This window comes from Pseudophryne corroboree, chromosome 9, assembly GCF_028390025.1.
Source record: "Pseudophryne corroboree isolate aPseCor3 chromosome 9, aPseCor3.hap2, whole genome shotgun sequence".
NCBI classification, from domain to species: Eukaryota; Metazoa; Chordata; class Amphibia; order Anura; family Myobatrachidae; genus Pseudophryne; species Pseudophryne corroboree.
Window position 1 is genome coordinate 10,774,038 of NC_086452.1, and position 20,990 is coordinate 10,795,027.

General features: G+C 42.5%; 1 protein-coding gene across 1 annotated transcript; it reads left to right on the plus strand.

The window, feature by feature from the left end:
- The first annotated feature begins 4,373 nt into the window (after positions 1-4,373).
- LOC134957243 (vitellogenin-A2-like) lies at positions 4,374-20,384 on the plus strand. Its single transcript, XM_063938956.1, has 35 exons — positions 4,374-4,459; positions 6,024-6,044; positions 6,873-7,024; positions 7,520-7,771; positions 7,874-8,035; positions 8,117-8,265; positions 8,624-8,774; positions 9,739-9,896; positions 10,871-11,036; positions 11,255-11,380; positions 11,985-12,203; positions 12,283-12,506; positions 12,654-12,751; positions 12,835-12,959; positions 13,497-13,598; positions 13,678-13,797; positions 13,891-14,080; positions 14,170-14,263; positions 14,397-14,582; positions 15,002-15,149; positions 15,240-15,459; positions 15,547-15,716; positions 15,807-16,328; positions 16,437-16,487; positions 16,769-16,849; positions 16,934-17,146; positions 17,243-17,385; positions 17,460-17,598; positions 17,699-17,834; positions 17,924-18,110; positions 18,818-18,912; positions 18,996-19,093; positions 19,233-19,392; positions 19,626-19,781; positions 20,121-20,384. The coding sequence occupies exons 1-35, from the start codon at positions 4,420-4,422 to the stop codon at positions 20,234-20,236; spliced, it is 5,370 nt and encodes a 1,789-aa protein (XP_063795026.1). The 5' UTR covers positions 4,374-4,419; the 3' UTR covers positions 20,237-20,384.
- The last annotated feature ends 606 nt before the right edge of the window (positions 20,385-20,990 follow it).

Sequence of the window (20,990 nt, forward strand, 5' to 3'; positions counted from 1 at the left end):
ATAGGGGTACCTGTGAAAATGAGAGAGAGATTACTTACCTACATCCCACGCCGGTCACGTCCACTTGTCCAGTAGAATTCAATAGGGGTACCTGTAAAAACGAGAGACAGATTACTTACCTACATCCCACGCCGGTCACGTCCACTTGTCCAGTAGAATCCAATAGGGTACCTGTGAAAATGAGAGAGAGATTACTTACCTACATCCCACGCGATCACGTCCACTTGTCCAGTAGAATCCAATAGAGGTACCTGTAAAAATGAGAGACAGATTACTTACCTACATCCCACGCTGGTCACGTCCACTTGTCCAGTAGAATTCAATAGGGTACCTGTAAAAATGAGAGACAGATTACTTACCTACATCCCACGCTGGTCACGTCCACTTGTCCAGTAGAATCCAGTAGGGGAATCTGTAAAATGAGAGACAGATTACTTACCTACATCCCACGCCGGTCACGTCCACTTGTCCAGTAGAATCCAGTAGGGGAATCTGTAAAAATGAGAGACACATTACTTACCTACATCCCACGCCGGTCACGTCCACTTGTCCAGTAGAATTCAATAGGGGGTACCTGTAAAATGAGAGACAGATTACTTACCTACATCCCACGCCGGTCACGTCCACTTGTCCAGTAGAATTCAATAGAGGTACCTGTAAAAATGAGAGACAGATTACTTACCTACATCCCACGCCGGTCACGTCCACTTGTCCAGTAGAATTCAATAGGGGTACCTGTAAAAATGAGAGAGATTACTTACCTACATCCCACGCCGGTCACGTCCACTTGTCCAGTAGAATCCAATAGGGGTACCTGTAAAAATAAGAGACAGATTACTTACCTACATCCCACGCCGATCACGTCCACTTGTCCAGTAGAATTCAATAGGGGTACCTGTAAAAATTAAAATGATACTTACAAACTGCAATCCACAGGAGGAGAGAGAGAGAGAGAGAGAGAGAGAGAGAGGGGGGGGGGGGGGGGGGAGAGAGACTAACCTGCTGCTGGGGAGACCGGCACACACTGCAGGGCCACGACGGGAGGACGGAGCCGGCGGGAGGAGGGGGAGAGCCGCACACCGCCCGCTCCTGTCAGCGGCAGCGGAGGAGGATGGGGCGCACACTACAGACGCCAATAACCGCCGGGACAATTAACACACACACAATTAACACACACGCACACACACTGTCCCACACACACAAATAACACACACGCACACTGTCCCGCACACAATTAACAAACACGCACTGTCCCACACACACACAACACACTCACACTGTCCCACACACACACACACACAATTAACACACACGCACACTGTCCCACACACACACAATTAACACACACTGTCCCACACACACACAATTGATACACACGCACACTGTCCCACACACACACAATTAACACTCACGCACACTGTCCCACACACACACAATTAACACACACTCAAACTGTCCCACACACACACAATTAACACATTCACACTGTCCCACACACACACAATTAACACACTCACACTGTCCCACACATACACAATGAACACACACGCACACTGTCCCACACACACACAATTAACAAACACGCACTGTCCCACACACACAATTAACACACTCACACTGTCCCACACACACACACAATTAACACACACACACTGTCACACACACACACACACACACAATTAACAAACACGCACTGTCCCACACACACAATTAACACACTCACACTGTCCCACACACACACACAATTAACACACACACACTGTCCCACACACACACAATTAACACACGCACACTGTCCCACACACACAAACAGTCACACACACAATTACACACACTCAAACTGTCCCCACACACACAATTAACACACTCACACTGTCCCACACACAATGTCCCACACACACGCACACTGTCCGACACACACACACACACACACACAAAAATGTCCCGCACCCCCTTCCCGCTCACCTGCACTCACTGCTGTTCAGGGCAGGGGCCGCACGCCCCCCCCCCCCCCCCCCCCCCCCCCGAGGTCGCGCACGCGCATGCGATCGCGTACACACAGTCACTTTGCAGGGGGGGAGTAGGGGGAGGCTCCTGGCTGCCGCTGCCCGTCTATTGTGACAGGCACAGCAGCCGGGGAGACAGGGAAAGCGCCGCGGGTAGCGCCGGCGGAATCCCTGAAGCATGGGGCGAGTGGGCCGTGCAGGTGCCGTGGCGCCCCCCTCTGTTGGGGCTGCCATGGCGCCCAGGGCACGTGGCCCTGCTCGCCCCGTGCTAGATACGCCTCTGGTCCGGGCCCATACAGAGAGGGGGGCCCACCCTGGCTCCTACAGCCAATACCTCTAAAGCTGCACCAGTATGTGAATCAACAAGCCTTATCTGCGCTTCAGCTCTCTGTAAACCGTTCCTGTAGGTCCGCAACACTCCACCTGTTTGTAACGTCACAATGTATAACATCATGTAGGGGCTGAGAAGTGCGGCAGAATTGTTGTTTGTTTTTTGGAGGAAGGGGCCCTGTCTATTTTGTCCCGGCCCCACAATTTCTCATGGCAGTCCTGAGAGTGGAGGGTATACAGAGAGTTTTGGAGATGTGATGTGACCCCGGGAAAACATTTCTGGAAGTGGCCTCATGCTGTACAGGTGTGGACGGAGTTGGGACGAGGTTTGGCAATCAGCAGGGGGTGGGTTAATGCCCAGAAAACGCTGCAGCTGCAGACGGATAATCAGTGGCTGGGAAGCGCATTCCGCATACAGAGGCATAACCCACAAGTACATAGGTTGCCGCAGCTGTACGGAAACGATGCGTCTGACTCAGAATAAGCCCCACAGTGTCATTAACCAACACTTTCCACAAATGTTTGATACTTTGTAAAATAATGCATCAGGCAGAATAATCGAGCTGAGATAAGGGGGTAATTCTGAGTTGATCGCAGCAGGAATTTTGTTAGCAGTTGGGCAAAACCATGTGCACTGCAGGGGAGGCAGATGTAACATGTGCAGAGAGAGTTAGATTTGGGTGGGGTGTGTTCAATCTGCAATCTAAATTGCAGTATAAAAATAAAGCAGCCAGTATTTACCCTGCACAGAAACAAAATAACCCACCCAAATCTAACTCTCTCTGCACATGTTACATCTGCCACACCTGCAGTGCACATGGTTTTGCCCAACTGCTAACAAAATTCCTGCTGCGATCAACTCAGAATTACCCCCAATGTGCAGCCATCACTAGCTGCCACCCGCAGGCCACCCAGCGCTCACCCCAAACCTCAGGCAGGGAGACCAGCTCATACATCCAACAAATTGTATGCAGTTTATACAATAAATGTATAACAACAAGCTACAATCCTATATCATAAAAGGCTAATGCTGCTCCTCGCCTCTATGGGGAATTCATGTGTTTTGCATGCCGGTAGCCACTAAATGGCGCCCAAAGGAGCAATTCAGGTGTTGCTCTCTTGGGCGCGCACAGCCGCCCGCGCTGACATTACTGTTGTTCCGTCATTTTGACGGGCTGGTAATTAGTCTGGATGTAATGATTGTGCGTCGGTCTGGGATTATGTGATGACTGTGCGGAGTTAATGTGACTTGGTAAATGTTCATCCCCAAAGACAGGTCACAGTGACCGGGGCAAAGTTTCATGTAACCTGGACCTTATCTAAATCAACTATTACTATCCTCCAACATAAATACAATATACAGGTTGAGTATCCCATATCCAAATATCCGAAATACGGAATATTCCGAAATACGGACTTTTTTGAGTGAAAGTTAGATAGTGAAACCTTTGTTTTCTGATGCCTCAATGTACACAAACTTTGTTTAATACACAAAGTTATTAAAAATATTGTATTAAATGACCTTCAGGCTGTGTATAAGGTGTATATGAAACATAAATGAATTGTGTGAATATAGACACACTTTGTTTAATGCACAAAGTTATAAAAAATATTGGCTAAAATGACCTTCAGGCTGTGTGTATAAGGTGTATATGAAACATAAATGCATTCTGTGCTTAGATTTAGGTCCCATCATCATGATATCTCATTATGGTATGCAATTATTCCAAAATACGGAAAAATCCGATATCCAAAATACCTCTGGTCCCGAGCATTTTGGATAGGGGAGACTCAACCTGTAATATGGAAACTACGCTACATACATAATGTATTCCTCCCCATATAGAAAGATATAAATATACATGTGACACAAATATATCATTATAGATCAGTATTGTTATTACAGATCCAGCCGGGTGTCCCGTTATTTCGGTGTAAAGTTAATGGTTGATTCAGGAGATTTCTGCCAAACCCGATAAGGACCCAATAATTGTGCCAAAATGATGTGTTCACAATGTGCTGTTTGCCAGAGGATTTGCTATAAATACGTTCCCTGGTCCTCAGTCAGACATTCACCATCACCATGAGGGGAATCATCCTAGTACTGGTGCTCGCACTGGCGGGTGAGACATTATTATACATATTATAATAATCTATCACTTCTTATAATAATCTATCACTTCTTATATTATACTAATCTGTCACTTCTGATATTATAATAATCTATCACTTCTTATAATAATCTATCACTTCTTATATTATACTAATCTATCACTTCTTATAATACTCTATCACTTCTTATAATAATCTATCACTTCTTATATTATACTAATCTATCACTTCTTATAATAATCTATCACTTCTTATAATAATCTATCACTTCTTATATTATACTAATCTATCACTTCTTATATTATAATAATCTATCACTTCTGATATTATACTAATCTATCACTTCTTATAATAATCTATCGCTTTTTATAATAATCTATCACCTCTTATATTATACTAATCTATCACTTCTTATAATAATCTATCACTTCTTATAATAATCTATCACTTCTTATATTATACTAATCTATCACTTCTTAAATTATAATAATCTATCACTTCTGATATTATAATAATCTATCACTTCTGATATTATAATAATCTAGCACTTCTTATATTATAATAATCTGTCACTTCTTATATTATAATAATCTATCACTTCTTATAATAATCTATCACTTCTTATATTATACTAATCTATCACTTCTTATATTATAATAATCTATCACTTCTGATATTATAATAATCTATAACTTCTGATATTATAATAATCTAGCACTTCTTATATTATAATAATCTGTCACTTCTTATATTATGAATAATCTATCACTTCTTATAATAATCTATCACTTCTTATATTATAATAATCTGTCACTTCTTATATTATAATAATCTATCACTTCTTATATTATAATAATCTGTCAATTCTTATATTATGATAATCTATCACTTCTTATATTATAATAATCTGTCACTTCTTATATTATAATATTCTATCACTTCTTATAATAATCTGTCACTTCTTATATTATAATAATCTATCACTTCTTATAATAATCTATCACTTCTTATAATATTCTATCACTTCTTATATTATAAAAATCTATCACTTCTTATATTATAATAATCTATCACTTCTTATATTATAATATTCTATCACTTCTTATAATAATCTATCACTTCTGATATTATAATAATCTAGCACTTCTTATATTATAATAATCTAGCATTTCTTATAATAATCTATCACTTCTTATATTATAATATTCTATCACTTCTTATAATAATCTATCACTTCTGATATTATAATAATCTAGCACTTCTTATATTATAATAATCTAGCACTTCTTATAATAATCTATCACTTCTTATATTATAATAATCTATCACTTCTGATATTATAATAATCTAGCACTTCTTATATTATAATAATCTAGCACTTCTTATAATAATCTAGCACTTCTTATATTATAATAATCTATCACTTCTTATATTATAATAATCTATCACTTCTGATATTATAGGAATTTATCACTATTGCAGTTTTATAGAAACTGAGAATTTTTATTTTACATTTTCCTTGTTCGTTGTATATCTAACATGTTAACATTTTATTTTTTTTATTTTTTTTACCAGGCGCAGAAGAAGGCAATATAGGTAAGCGCTATACGTCACATGTAGGCTGTTTATTACGTATTAATAATTAGTGCATATATGTAATATGTTACCAATTTACTAACGTTCCATCACAGCTTTTTTATAAATAAGAAAATAAAGGATATAATATAATGAAGAGTATTTTATACAGTGCAGAACTACTGTTCTGTGTGAATATCTAATACACGGGCAATATACCACAAATCTACTATAATCAGCAATATTCTTTAATACAATAAAAGACACAGTTTCTGAAATAGCTGGCTACTAGCAGACTTCTGGGCTGTATATATTTAATAATTAGCTATGATGACTATAGCAAATTAATTTAAATAGTTATCACCCAACTATTATAACATTTTCTACACAATATCTCTGTTCTGTAGATACGGGGGAATGGTCTTCCTTTACAGAGAATATTTGGCCACACACATCATTCCCTGCCCCAGTGGAGCTTACAATCTATATTCCCTTCCACATGTACTTACACGCTAGGGTTAATTTTGTTGGGAGCCTACCTGTATATTTTTGGATTGTGGGAAGAAACTCCCTAAAGCGTAGGGAGAATATACAAACTCCACACAGTTAGGGCCATGGTGGGAATCGAACCTATGACCTCAGTGCTATGAGGCAGGAATGTAAATCATTACACCTTCTACACTGACCTAGATACCTGTTCTGTGCTTTCAGGTATACCCTGTCATGTAGAATGCTACTATTGTTCTGTACGCTATCTGCGCTTTGAGCCCCACAACTTTACTATGTTCAGTCAGTGTAGATCTTTAACGCTGTCACCTGCTCATAATTGGTGTCCTCTGTCTTCCATAGATCTTACGTTCAGTCCGAATAAAGTAACACTTTATGACTATGAGGCATTTGTGATGACCGGGTTTCCAGAAAATGAATTTGTCCGTGCTGGAATTAACATAGCCTGCAAGCTGGAGATCAGTCCCTATGCCCAGAGAATGTTCCTTCTGAAGGTAAAAAGAAGAACGTGAATCTCTCTCCACAGAGTGTTATCATACTTTAGCACTAAGGTCCAGATTTATCAAACCTTGAAGAGAGAGAAAGTGGAGAGTGATAAAGTACCGACCAATCAGCTCCTGACATTTTTCAAACACAGCCTGTAACATGGCAGTTAGGAGCTGATTGGCTGGTACTTTATCTCTCCCCACTTTATCTCTTTGGCACTCTTTATTTAAAAGACAGCCTTTTCTCCTTGTCATCCAACTCCCCCCCCCCCCCCCCCCCCCATTCATTTCCATCATCAGAGGTCTACTTGGCCCCTGTCCTGGTGGGCTACGGTACATGTTAATTTTGACCATTTATTTAAAATGGCTTCCATTCCAGATATTCTCCAGTTTAGGCGAGATGAACTTCTTAGTTGAAGAACTGAACAAGAACCCGGCTAGGTTTCTAGCGGCTGGGAAAGTGATATTAGCTGTCTGATCTACCGCAATGTTTGTCTCTTTTAGGTCCAATCTCTCAACATAAAAGAAATCAATGGTGCATGGCCAAAAGACCCTTTCACACGTTCCTCCAAGCTGAGCCAGGCGATCGCCGAGCAGTTTGTGAAGCCCATCAAGTTTGAATATCACAATGGAAGAATCGGCAATATCCTTGCCTCCAATGATGTCTCCGAAACTGTGGTCAACTTGTACAAAGGCATCCTCAGCTTGTTCCACGTCAACATCAAGAAGTCGCAGAATGTTTATGACCTGCAGGAGGTTTGTGATGATTCCATCGCATGGTCTTGACCGTTCTTTAAAACCATTTAGGTTTTCAGGCATGTTGTACACTCATTAATCTATCTAATCCTAACCCCACAGTCCGGCATCGGGGGAGTCTGTCACACCAGGTACGTGATTCAGGAAAGCAAGAAAGGAGAACAGATGGTTCTTGTAAAGTCCATCGATTACAATAACTGCCAAGATAAAGTATCGAAGAACATCGGAATGGCTTTCCTGGAACACTGCTCATCCTGCAAACAGGTAGATTCTAGTTTGTGTGAAAGTTTTACGGATCACAAGAAAACCCTGTGAACAACTCACTACATTTGTTGTATGCTCTAGATGCACCAGAACATACGTGATGCTGCAACCTACACCTACAAGATAAGAAGCCGAGAACACAGCACCGTTATCATGCAGGTGACATCTGAAGAGATCATCCACTACTCTCCATTCCATGAGCGTAACGGTGGTGCCGTCACAGAAGCCAAGTGAGTAATGTCGTTAGAAATTAAAAAAACTCACAGTTTATTTGTTCTACATTCTAATAGTGACCTGTAGACGTCTCCTACTTATTACACTCCTTAATGTCTAAAGCTGGGAAATTCATTTTTCAGCGTAATATAATACATACCTCCAGGCCCGGACTGGCCATCTGGCACTTCTGGCCAAGGGCTTGATGGGCCGGTCCTGCCACACAGTGAGTGGGGGTGGCCAGACAACTAAACTGTCTACTAGAAAGCCGCTATAACACAGCGATGGTTGGGAGCTGTTATGTCCTGGACATTTATATCACAGTCAAAACCTACCATCAGAATAAGAAGACTTCTAACGTTTCTTCTCTTTCAGGCAAATACTTACCTGGACAGGAACCAAGAGCTACCAGCAAAACCCCCCTCAGGTTCAGCTCCAGAGCCGCGGGAACATCCATTACAACTTTGGAGATGAAATATACCAAGTTCCTTTTGTCCTAGTAAAGCCCAAGAGTCTCGAGTCACAGGTACTGCGGTCTGGAAAAAGTTTACATATATATACACAGCTCCCCCATAATCCCCAGGTATACCTACCAAGTGCAAAAACTAGCCACACCTTTTCCCAACCAAACCCCTCCCACTTCCACACAACCACACCCATATTTACTTCAGGACAGCCCACATCCCATCAAGGCTTCCATTCTACCCTAGCGTCATCAGTACAGTTCCACCAAGCTTGAGACTATTGTGCGATAAGATCTGGCTATGGATCTGCTGATATGGTAGATTGCGGAGTTATCAAGATGAAATTACTAATACAGTCATTAAAATGCAGGACCATCCAGTGGTGGGACCAAAAATTGAGTTTATGTTGCCCCCCCCCCCCCCCCCCCCCCCCCCGTGGCATCTGTAGTGTTTTATCTGCTCAGTGTGGTCCTCAGCCAGGTCCGTCTATAGTATGCACAAAACCAAAAAGGGTCATCCAGCCATAGTATACACCACACCAGAAAGGGATGTCCAGCTATAGTATACACCACACCAGAAAATTTTGTCCAACCATGATATACACCCCACCAGAAAGGGTTGTCCAGCCAGGGTATACACCGCACCAGAAAATGTTGTCAGCCATATTATACACCACACCAGAAAGGGATGTCCAGCTATAGTATGCACCACACCAAAAAGTGTTGTCCAGCCATATTATACACCACACCAGAAAGGTATGTCCAGCTATAGTATGCACCACGCCAGAAAGGGATGTCCAGCTATAGTATACACCACGCCAGAAAGTGTTGTCCATCCATATTATACACCACACCAGAAAGGGATGTCCAGCTATAGTATACACCACGCCAGAAAGTGATGTCCAGCTATAGTATACACCACGCCAGAAAGGGATGTCCAGCCAGGGCATACACCACACCAGACAGTATCCTATTACTGCTCTCATGCTGATAATCAGGCAAAAACTCTGTTGTTTGCTCCCATCAGTTGGTGGAGCTTCTGCAGCACCTGGTACAGAACAACCAGGAAAAGATCCACAAGGACGTCTCGCAGAAATTCATGCAGCTGGTTCAGCTCATGCGCCATGCAACCGCTGACGTCCTGCAGACCATTTGGAAGCAGTATGCCACAAAATCCAAATACAGGTTGGTGGTGCCTAACTATTTGCTAAGTATACCCTGATAGTAAATGTATGAAATAGGACTATCTGCATGAAATCTGAGGCTGTCACTACAAAGTATTTTATTGTCACATTGGAGCTTACTTATAAAACAATGATATGTGTAACCTATGACAAACCAAGCAGCTTTCATTAGTATGCCTACACTAGGCTGCTAAAAAACTGACATCTGATTAGTTACTATAGGTCAGAGGTTCTCAAACGTGGTCCTCAAGGCACCTCAAGGGCCCAGGCTTTAGGTATTATCCATATTAGGTCGACTGGGCAAACTCAATGTAAAATAACATCAAATATATAAATGTGAAAAACTTTTTGGCATCCTAGGAAGCCCTGACGGGTGGCTGGGTGGTGTGATTTATGTCCACCTGATTTCCTTAGGGGGAATCTGAGTCCACATAGCGCTTACAGAGAAGAGAGTCAGAGATCTCAGAGGAAGTATCTGCCTTGGTTGGCAGCCATGGCCAAGACTGACCAAACAACCAGCCATGTTCTATCTTCCTGTAGATTGCAGCCACTTGTCTAGTCAAACTCTACTCTAGTCTTGACCACCTGTCATAAAAGGAGCTTTCACTAAAGTTTCCATGGCTTAAGAGCATAAAGTCTTTTCAGTCCTATGCTCTTTTCTTTGCTAGCAGAACCACCGAAACAGGCACTGCCACCCAAACACTGGTGATGCCACCAATAGAGACTAGAGATGGAGGATAAAATATTATGCCAATAAGGGTTAGACCCTAACTTCAGCCAAAGCACCAGACATCTGCTTTCATTGTCTGAATTTCCTTAGACATAAATGCTAGTTGATGATAGGTTGATGGAGGTCCATTATGCTATTCCTAAGGAGTTAATGGAAAATATATAAATATTCCCTTAGATTGTTATTTATTTTGTGCATTTTGGCAGTTACTGTGAATTACTGACTGTGATACCTCTGTGCCCTAGATCTTGGATCCTGCAAGCACTCCCTATGAGCGGCACTTCGGACTGCATGAAGTTCGCCCATCAAATTATTCGTAACACGGAAGTGTCCAGCGTAGAGGCAGTCACATTGCTTTCCCTTCTTTTGCACAACGCCAGAGGCAACCAGCGGACACTGCAGATTGCTCTTGTGAGTGTTTCTAGGGACTTGCTTATTCTGCCCTCATCAATCCCTAAAGTCGTTACTTAAATCAGACTTTACAGCAACTTTACAATCAAAATGACAAATGTACTAGTCTGCGATAAGAAAAGAAATATTTAAAATACACACATACCACAAAAAATGAGACACGCCAACCAATTAGCTGGAATTTTGGTCATCAATGGGCAATTTACTTTTATTTTTAGGAAATATTACAAGATTCCAGAATTCAGAAGAACCCTACACTGAACAAAGTTGTCATCCTCGCATACGGTTCTTTGGTGAAGAAATACTGCTCTCACTTGTCCACTTGTCCTGAGTCAGCTCTGGAGGTGAGTGATCCATTAACATAAAGCTAGTGCCATGTTCGTGTATAGAGGAAACAACATATTCAGAGATATTAAGTAGATAGTATGAAACTGAGTCAGTCACCTGCAGCTATTTTATGAGATTGACCAAAACTCATGAGAAGGCAGCCTATCACTGCACTAGGATCCAGTGACATCACTGAGGTTTACCCTAGCAGGGGCAGCCATTTTGGGAGATCGGCCAATATTCATGAAAAAGCGGCCTACCATTGCACTAGGATCCAGTGACATCACTGAGGTTTTTCCTAGCTAGGGCAGCCATTTTGTGAGATCAGCTAATATTCATGAGAAGGCACCCTACCACTGCACTAGAATCCAGTGACATCAATGAGGTTTAATCACGCTAGGGCAGCTATTTTGTGAGATCTGCCATTATTGGAAGTTTAACCGCATTCCCCAGATGTATCAAGCTCCAAGATGTAAAACGTTCCAGAGCTTGTACCCGATAGGCAAAGCCGTTTACAGATGGCATTGCCTAATAAAAGCTTATGAGCTTTTCTCTGCAGAATTCCTAGAGAGAGATCCGATAGGCTGTTATTATTATGACATACTTTATCTCCTTTTCTAGCCACTCCACGACTTAGCAGCTGAAGCCCTCCAGAAGGTCCATGAAGAGGACATGGCACTAGCATTGAAGGCTCTAGGTAACGCCGGACAGCCTGAAAGCATCAAGAGGATTCAGAAATTTCTAATGGGATTTTCCTCCGCTTCACTTCAACTTCCAGTGAGGATCAGGGTTGATGCCATTATGGCTCTGAGGAACATAGCCAAGGAGGACAGCCGCAAGGTAAAATACGTTACAGATCCTTTTAGGAGCAGACATTTCTTTCTTAGAGAGCTGTAATTGTAAATATTGTGCATTGTAGGTTCAAGATATCTTACTGCAAATCTACCTAAACAACGATGCCCGTACTGAGGAGAGAATGATGGCAGTTCTGGCCTTATTTGAGACCAAACCCAACCTTGCAATGATTACCAACATTGCCAATGTGGCTGTTCGGGAGAGCAAAACCAACCTACAACTGGCCAGCTTTGTCTACTCTCAGATGAAGGCTTTGGCTAAGAGCAGTATACCCCAGCTGGAGCCACTGTAAGTATTGGGCACAGTCAGAACCATACTAGCATGTACAGTTGCCAGAGTGCCATCAATGCAGTTTATGCACTCAACCAGAATCATATGAAATGCCAATATAACGTGGACCTGTCACCATAACTAACAACACTGTGTTTCCTCCAGGGCTGCCGCTTGCAATGTTGCTCTGAAACTGTTCAATCCAAATATTGATAGCCTAGGATATCGCTACAGTAAGGTCATCCGTTTAGACACATACAGATGTAAGTATGCGGGAAGCCATTGGTACCATAAGTGGGACAATATGCACTGTGTCAATGTACTAAACGTTCCTTTCCCATGCAAGACTCTTTGATGGCCGGTGCTGCAGCAAAACTCTACATCATGAACAGTGCAAGCACAATGTTCCCTGTCTTCTTGATGGCTAAAGTGAGAGCGTACGTGGGAGGAGCAGAGGGCGACGCAGTAGAGGTAAATATAACAGATTCATTTAATTAATAACTTAAATAAGGAAACTTTCAGGTCTAGAAAGAGATAACCTCTTAATTATTGCTAACAAAAATAAAAAAATAAAAGGCCAATCTAACAATTTCGTAAAGTTGCCAAACCATAAATGCATGTGAAAACAATTAGCATATATCACTTGTGAATCAGACAATAATAAAAATCTGTTTTTCAATAATCAGTAACAAAATGTAATTTTTGTAACCTTTTCTGTTGTCTTCCAACAAATGCTTTTTCAATTAAACAGTAGCAACACAATAATATAATTAATACATTTAAAAATCACGTACACACATTTTGCACTATATGTAATACAATTTGATTGCATTGGAAATACTCCCTTGCAATATAGTTTTACACACATACAATCTGATTATTACACGGTGACTATTAAACATGAGAAGTAGTACTGTGCATCACACTGTACTGTTTATAATCATTTATCTGAACTCAGCAAAACGTGATATATGAGACTGACAGGAAATACGTCCTTAATCCCGATAGGTCGCTGTAAGAGCAGAAGGAATAGAACAGATTCTCAGGAAGCAAAACATCCAGTTCGCCGATTTACCCATGCATAAGAAGATCAGCCAACTGGTGAAACTGGTGAGATATTTCTCTACTCCCCATTGCAGCCCGGAATCCCCATCTGCCAGTGCGCTTGTAACTGAGTCTCTCTCCGCAGCTAAAGGGATTCAGAGGCCAGCCATCCCAGACCCCATTGTTATCGGGATATGTCAAAGTCTTCGGCCAGGAGCTCTACTTTGATGAAATCAACAAGGAAACAATTCAGACTTTAACTCGGGTAAGTAGATCCCTCCATTTATCATGACCGGTGGCTGTATTTGAGCCTACGCTTGTATTTTTACTTATGTCGGCATTGTTCTGTTCTCTTCAGACATTGAACGAGCCGGCAGAAAGACACATCTCAGTGAAGAATATCATCAACAAACTTTTGAACGGATTAGTCGGCCAATATGCCCGTGCCATCATGGCCGTCGAGGCTCGTCACATCGTGCCAACCACTCTTGGTTTACCCATGGAGTTCAGCTGGTACACCACTGCTGTGGCCAGTTCCCCTGTCAATAGTATGTAGACCTGAATGCAAAGTTGAACTTGTCAAGCCCTGTAATGCGTGTGCGCTGTATTCACCAATTTTATTCGTTCTTTACCGCAGTTGACATAAAAATGACTCCATCCTACTCGCCAGACTTCCATCTCGCTCAGCTCTTAGAGTCTCAGATACAGATCAATGCAGATGTCAGTCCTAGGTGAGAGCAATGTTATCATGGCACATCCGTCCCACGCCTAATAACACTGGTTACAGGACTGATGGGGTAAAGCTAATTGGAAATAAAGGAATACATTAACAGCAATCTCCCGCTGTCTTCATTTTAATTACAGTGCACTGGTTCATGTGATTTCAACCATGGGAATTAACACGCCCTTAATCCAGAGTGGAATTGAGTTTCACGGCAGGACACTTGCAAACATCCCAGCAAAATTCGCGGCCCATATGGATATGAAGAATAACAATATTAAAATTGAATCACAACCCTGCCAGCAAGAGGAGGAACTTCTGCAAATCAGGTATTTTTATTTTCTGCTAACGGAAAGTTGTAGAGTGCGGCTGTCTCGTACAAAGAGGGTGGAGACGGGCATGAAATGAGTTGAAGCAGCAGTCCTGAGAATGCAGCCTATTAATCCACCGGGAACCGGTTACATCACCAAGGCATGAAGCACTTCAGTGATGCAATTGGTGGGCTGCATTCCTCATGCCGTAGTGAGTCATTCGTTCCTTGCGATCTGATTGGCTGAATATTGGTGCAGGCCATAAAAAAGTGGGAAAGAATGGAATAGTATGAATATGGTACCAGTACCTACAAAATACTTTCTGTCAGTTGAAGTATTAAGAGGAAGCGTGTTTGAGAAATAAAGGGACATGTGGTAATTCCAATATGGTGTAGCAAAAAGCTGTGGATTACTTTCTTCTTGTACAATTCCTGTAGAGCACAAACATACGCCGTCTCAAGAAACGTTGAAGATCTGGATGCAGCTAAGAAGACTCTAATTGTACCAAAATCAGTTAGTCAAGACATACTGAGGAAGCGCTTTGAGGCCACTGGGAGGGCTTCCACCGAAGGAGCCAGCATGATGGTAACCAACATAGAATTCAGTAGAACTCAGGGAAGAAGTTACATAAGCCCATATACGCCCATCATCATTTTCTTCTCCTATTATTTGTAGGATGATTCTTCAGAAATTGGGTCCAAGAAATATGTGGGTCTTGCCAACGTCCAACATCAACAATATTCAAAAGCTCAGTTGTTCAACTACTGTTTTAAAATCTCCAAGCTTCCAATCCATCTTTGTCTCCATTACGAATCCCGCAATGCTGGTTCCCGCAGACATTCTTTACTTTATCAAGTGGTGGGAGACCATGAGACCACAATCACAATGAAACCAGGTTGGTGGTTCTAGTCCCTTTATAACAGCTTTGTAGAGGGAGGTGGCGTTTCTCAGTGTCTGACTCCTGGCGTATGTACCCTTACAGCTCATGCCGATGGAGCTATAGAGAAAATACAAGTCGAGATAACCTATGGACCCAAAGCAGCCTCAAAGGTAATTGCTCTGGTTGCTGTAGAGGAGAACGAAGAAGACCAGCTTGAGGAAACTGAGGTCAAGAAGAGGCTTAGGACAATCCTGGGAATAGATGACTTTGCAGTGAGTACTGGGAAAGCGGAATGTGTACTACTGATTTTCCATACCACTTGTGGCTTAATATAACATGTATTCTTTCTTATTCACGAGCAGGCCAGGAACCGAAGTCTGAGCCAGAAGCAGAAGAAACAACAACACAAAAAAGCTAATGATAAAAAGAAATACGGACACAAGGCACTGGTTGCAGATGGTGTAGAAACCACACTGAAGCGTGATTTATCATCATCATCATCCTCGTCGTCTTCCAGCTCTTCCTCATCCTCCTCCTCCTCATCTTCCTCTTCCTCATCTTCAAATGAAAGTAGTCAGTCAAGCAGCAGCAGCAGCAACAGACAGGACCAGAGAAACAAACAGAGAGACGCTCAGAACAAGGGAACTATGGGAAGAGATAGCTCCAGCAGCAGCAGCAGCAGCAGCAGCAGCAGCAGCAGCAGCAGCGACAGCAGCAGCAGCAGCGACAGCAGCAGCAGCGACAGCAGCAGCGACAGCAGCAGCTCTGCTAGAGGCAGCAAGAACAGGCAACAGCAAAAGGATCAAACAAAGCAACACGGCAAGAAGAGCAGCAGCAGCAGCAGCAGCAGCAGCAGCAGCAATGAAGAGTCACCCAGAGACAGGGTAGGTACCTATACACAAATATATATTTATTGCATGACGATGACATATACTGTTATATTTGACATACTTGTATCTATATATCCATGAAACTCTCTTTTTTACTTTCAGAGACAGAGACAATTTTATAACCTTCGCTTCACGCCAGTAAAGGGACAGAGGGTAAGTGTCCATCTATGGGGTGATTCTGTACCGGTGAGGGTAGAGTTGAGCGGAACTGTGGTGGAATTTCACGTGGAGCGACCGGTGTGGCCGACTCTTTCTTTTCTTCATCCTTTCACAGAATGGTGAAGAAATTTGTTACAGTATGTCTCCTAGTGAGAGCCACGTGCATGGTTGTTAAGCCTTCATTGACGGACAGGGCAGCCCCCGCAAGGGGATATCTAACAGGCTGATGCATTAGCACGGATCAGTGCGCTAATCTGACCTATTTTATTTACTAGACTGCCACCAAGCCACAGTCATCCTCTTCATCGTCAAGCTCTTCGTCCAGTAGCAGCAGCGAATCCAGAGCTACTCACAAGGTAGACGATGTGCCAGCAAAGATTGGAGCTAAGCTCTAGTCATTTTCTTGGACCTCATTTAATAAGGTCCTTTTGCTCTTCTAGGGAAGATTCATGGGCGACAACAATCCCCCAACATTCGTCGTGACTGTCCGAGCCATCAGGAATGACAACACACGTCAAGGATACCAGCTCATTGTCTATACCAACTACTTTAACGCCAAGCCCCATATCCAGGCCTACATTGTGGATTTCACCAAGTCAAGCAGATGGAGAGCATGTCTCAACGCTGAGGTTCTGAGCGGTCATAAAGCTGAGGTACGTCAAAGCCTTCTCCTCTGCATCAGCCAATATATGTCTCTGACATGTTCCAGCCCCATAAGACCTAACATCTTATTATTCTCACTAATTTAGGCCAGTCTGAGGTGGGGACAGAATTGCCAGGATTACAAGATCATTGCTAAAGCTGAAACCGGTCACCTGGCCAACCAGCCTGCATGGAAAGTTGCTGTAAACTGGCCAAAAGTCCCATCCAAACTGAAGTCTGCCGCTGCATAGTAAGCTTTCCTCGTCAGTAGATTGCCCTGTAGCGTGATGTGGATGTGTGTTAATGATCCGTCATTTGCTCCAGTGTTTCAGAATTCATCCCAGGAGTGGCGTACTTGGCTGGGTTCTCCGAGAAGTACAAGAAGAATGACCAACATCAAGCCAAACTGATAGTGTCCCTGAGTTCCCCACGCACCGTTGACGTTATTGTCCAGATACCACGGGTAAATTAACTTCTATATTTTGTTAAAGCCTTTATAAAGTAACAAGCAAGTTTCTTTTGCAGAGTTATAATAATGTATTTTTATCACTTCACGGCTACAGCTGACAATGTTCTACAGAGCTCTCAGACTCCCCTTCCCAATCCCAGACCGACGCATGGCGCAAAATGAAATCCAACAGGCACCAACATGGAACGTACTTGCTGAAGCTCCCCAATATCTCTTGGAGTCTTTGCAAGGTTGGACGATGGACTTAGAATATACAAAAGAGAAACAGATTTCTTTAGCGATGCTATATTTCATAAAAATGGCACTTATTTCTTGACAGGCGAATGCAAGGTCACCGCCAGCAAAATTACAACCTTTGACGGCGTGAGTCTAGCTTACGCCATGCCGGAACACTGCTACCACATCCTGGCTCAGGACTGCAGCGACGAGCTGAAATTTATGGTGATGATGAGAAAGTCCAAGCTGAACCCAGAACATAAAGATATTAACATTAAACTTGGCCACTAGTAAGTACAGGATCTGCAAGAGGCTGAAGTGTCCGGCCACCATGACTTGTCGGCAAAGCCTTGCTATGTATCGGTAAACGTGCCGTGGCTAGTCGGCAAAACCTTGCTAACTATCGGTGAATGCTGGGGCTTTAAGTTTAAATTCCATAACCCATAGATCAGATGGAATATTGACAAGGAAAACTTTGATGGATGCTGGGATGTTTAGGGAAACGTTGCATGCGTTTGTAAGCCAGCAGGGATATATTATCCAGAAGACTGGAAAACACAGTATTACAGTTGCTTTTCTAATCATTAGATGCAATCAAGATTCAAACCATTGAAACCACATACTTATTGCAGAGTATAATTTGGAGACTATGCTAGGGCAGGATTAACGTATACTGTGTTTTGTATATTATAAACATTCTATTCTTATAGCAACAATGCCAAATGGGATGTAGCAGAAGTAATGCCCATGAAAATCCTACGTATCCAAAAAATTATAATTTACATTGTTCCCCCGTGTTTCTATTATACTATAATATTCTTTTTTTACATTTGGAATTTCCCCATTTTAGATTCTGCATTTTCCCTCGTTAATTGCAGAAACCTGATACGATGTTCAGACAAACTGACTAATGACCTAATACGACATAAACATTCAGCAAATAACATTACAATACAGCAGCTAACCAGTAAAACGTGTTGTGTTTCTTCTCGCACAGTGACATTTTCATGTCTTATAAGAATCAGTCTCCAGAGATGATAATCAATGGCGTTGCTCTGTTGGAGGATCAGCTTCCATACCGGTCATTTGGTGGTAGGTGCTCCCATCTCTGTACACATATCATCAGGGAACACACAAGGTAGAGAGTAATACACGGGTTGTGCTTTCCTTTGTAGAGCCTGCAGTGGAGATTCACAAGACAGAAAGCGGCATATCCGTCTTAGCGCAGGAATACGGTATCGAGACACTAAGCTACGATGGAGCAACCGTTCAGGTATATTTAATCTTTCACTATATCCCAAGTCTGATGTTATGGAAACATTTCCCTATTTCTTACACCTACAAAGATATCAGATAAGATAGCACCATACAGCAAATTATAATGGAATGTACCCACCAATGTGCGTTGCCAGGTGGTGCCAGCGCTCTGGATGAAGGGCAAGACATGCGGCGTCTGTGGGCACAATGACGATGAGACAATACAAGCGTTCAAGAGGCCAGATGGTTCTCTGGCTAAGGATGAAAGGAGCCATCTCCATGCTTGGATTCTGCCTGCCCAGTCATGTGCTGAAGGTAAGGAGTGTCTACTGTTATATGTCCTTAACTAATCCAGCTGATTAATATAAAGTATTATGTCCATTTCTACATTTGCGACTCAGAGGCCAAGAGGTCTTTAGTCATAGATACCTCTGTCAGGAGATGTTACGTTACTGAGGCCCTATCCCAAAGTTGCGGTAACAATGGCCGAGTGTTGGACACCGGAGATAAGACCTCTCATTCCCTTATTGTCTTTGTATTCCTCCAAGGTTGCAGCGTTCAACATTCTCTGGTAAAAATCGAGAAAGACATTGATGGTGAGAGCGCCAAGTGTTACTCTGTGCACCCCGTTTTACGTTGCGCCAAAGGATGTTCCCCAGTTACAACCACTGAAGTAACAACTGGTTTCCACTGCCTGCCTTCTGGTGAGAACACATCTCATTAATTAAGAGTGAAGGTTCTTGTTCAACATAAATGGAAAAGTTACCTAAAAAACAATTCTTTGTTTTGGCACAACATCGGGAAATATATGCAGCAAAATGAAATAACATTTACCAGTTTAGCATTTCATATTATAGTGGCCATTACATGCCTTTTATACTTATTACGTTATAATATGCCAGTCTCAGTGTATCCTCGTTGCAATGTGGATACATGGCAGCCATTTTAGTATCTGACAGAGAAGCCATTTTGTGTGTACAGAACTTCCTGCTGCTTCCACAGCAATACTCAGAGTACTCATTACTTTGCTCTTCCCCTTCTAGGAGCTTCTCTGGACCTGGCCGAGAAACAAGTCAGCTTAGACAAATCTGAAGACATCTCAGATGTTGTTGAAGCCCACACCGCCTGCTCCTGTGCGAACGCAGCGTGCGCCTCCTGATCTGATCTCCACACATTGCTATTTATCTAGCAGTACCTTAATTCCCTGTACCCCACAGAGACATGATTTTCACTTCAGGGTAACCCCAGAAAGTAATCTATACTTTGTAATGTATTTCATTCCCAATAAAAGTTTGCATTTGAAAATATTTATGTTCTGGTTTTAATTTCCAATCCATTTTGTCAATTGTATCTGTGTATTCATTATTCAGTGTTACTAAACTTACAAAGTATTTGTTTAACAACTCAAAAGGGTAGATTTACTAAAACTAATAAGATAAAATGGATGTGTTGCCCATAGTAACCAATCAGATTCTAGATATTAGAATAATGTCACTGCTCCTGTCACAAGCAGTCCTGTCCTCACTGTCACATCACTCATCTCCTGATATACTCTGTGCTGCTGGGGACCCTGCTCCTCCCACTATATAACTCTCAGTCTGTGGCTTCCTGCTGCCTCCATTCCCCTCCTCACATCATGTCACTGCCCCTGTCACATGCAGCCCTGTCCTCACTGACACATCACTCATCTCCTGATATACTCTGTGCTGCTGGGGACCCTGCTTCTCCCACTATATAACTCTTAGTCTGTGGCTTCCTGCTGCCTCCATTCCCCTCCTCACATCATGTCACTGCCCCTGTCACATGCAGCCATGTCCTCACTGACACATCACTCATCTCCTGATATACTCTGTGCTGCTGGAGACCCTGCTCCTCCCACATCAACTAACTTTCCATATTTTCCATGTATTTAT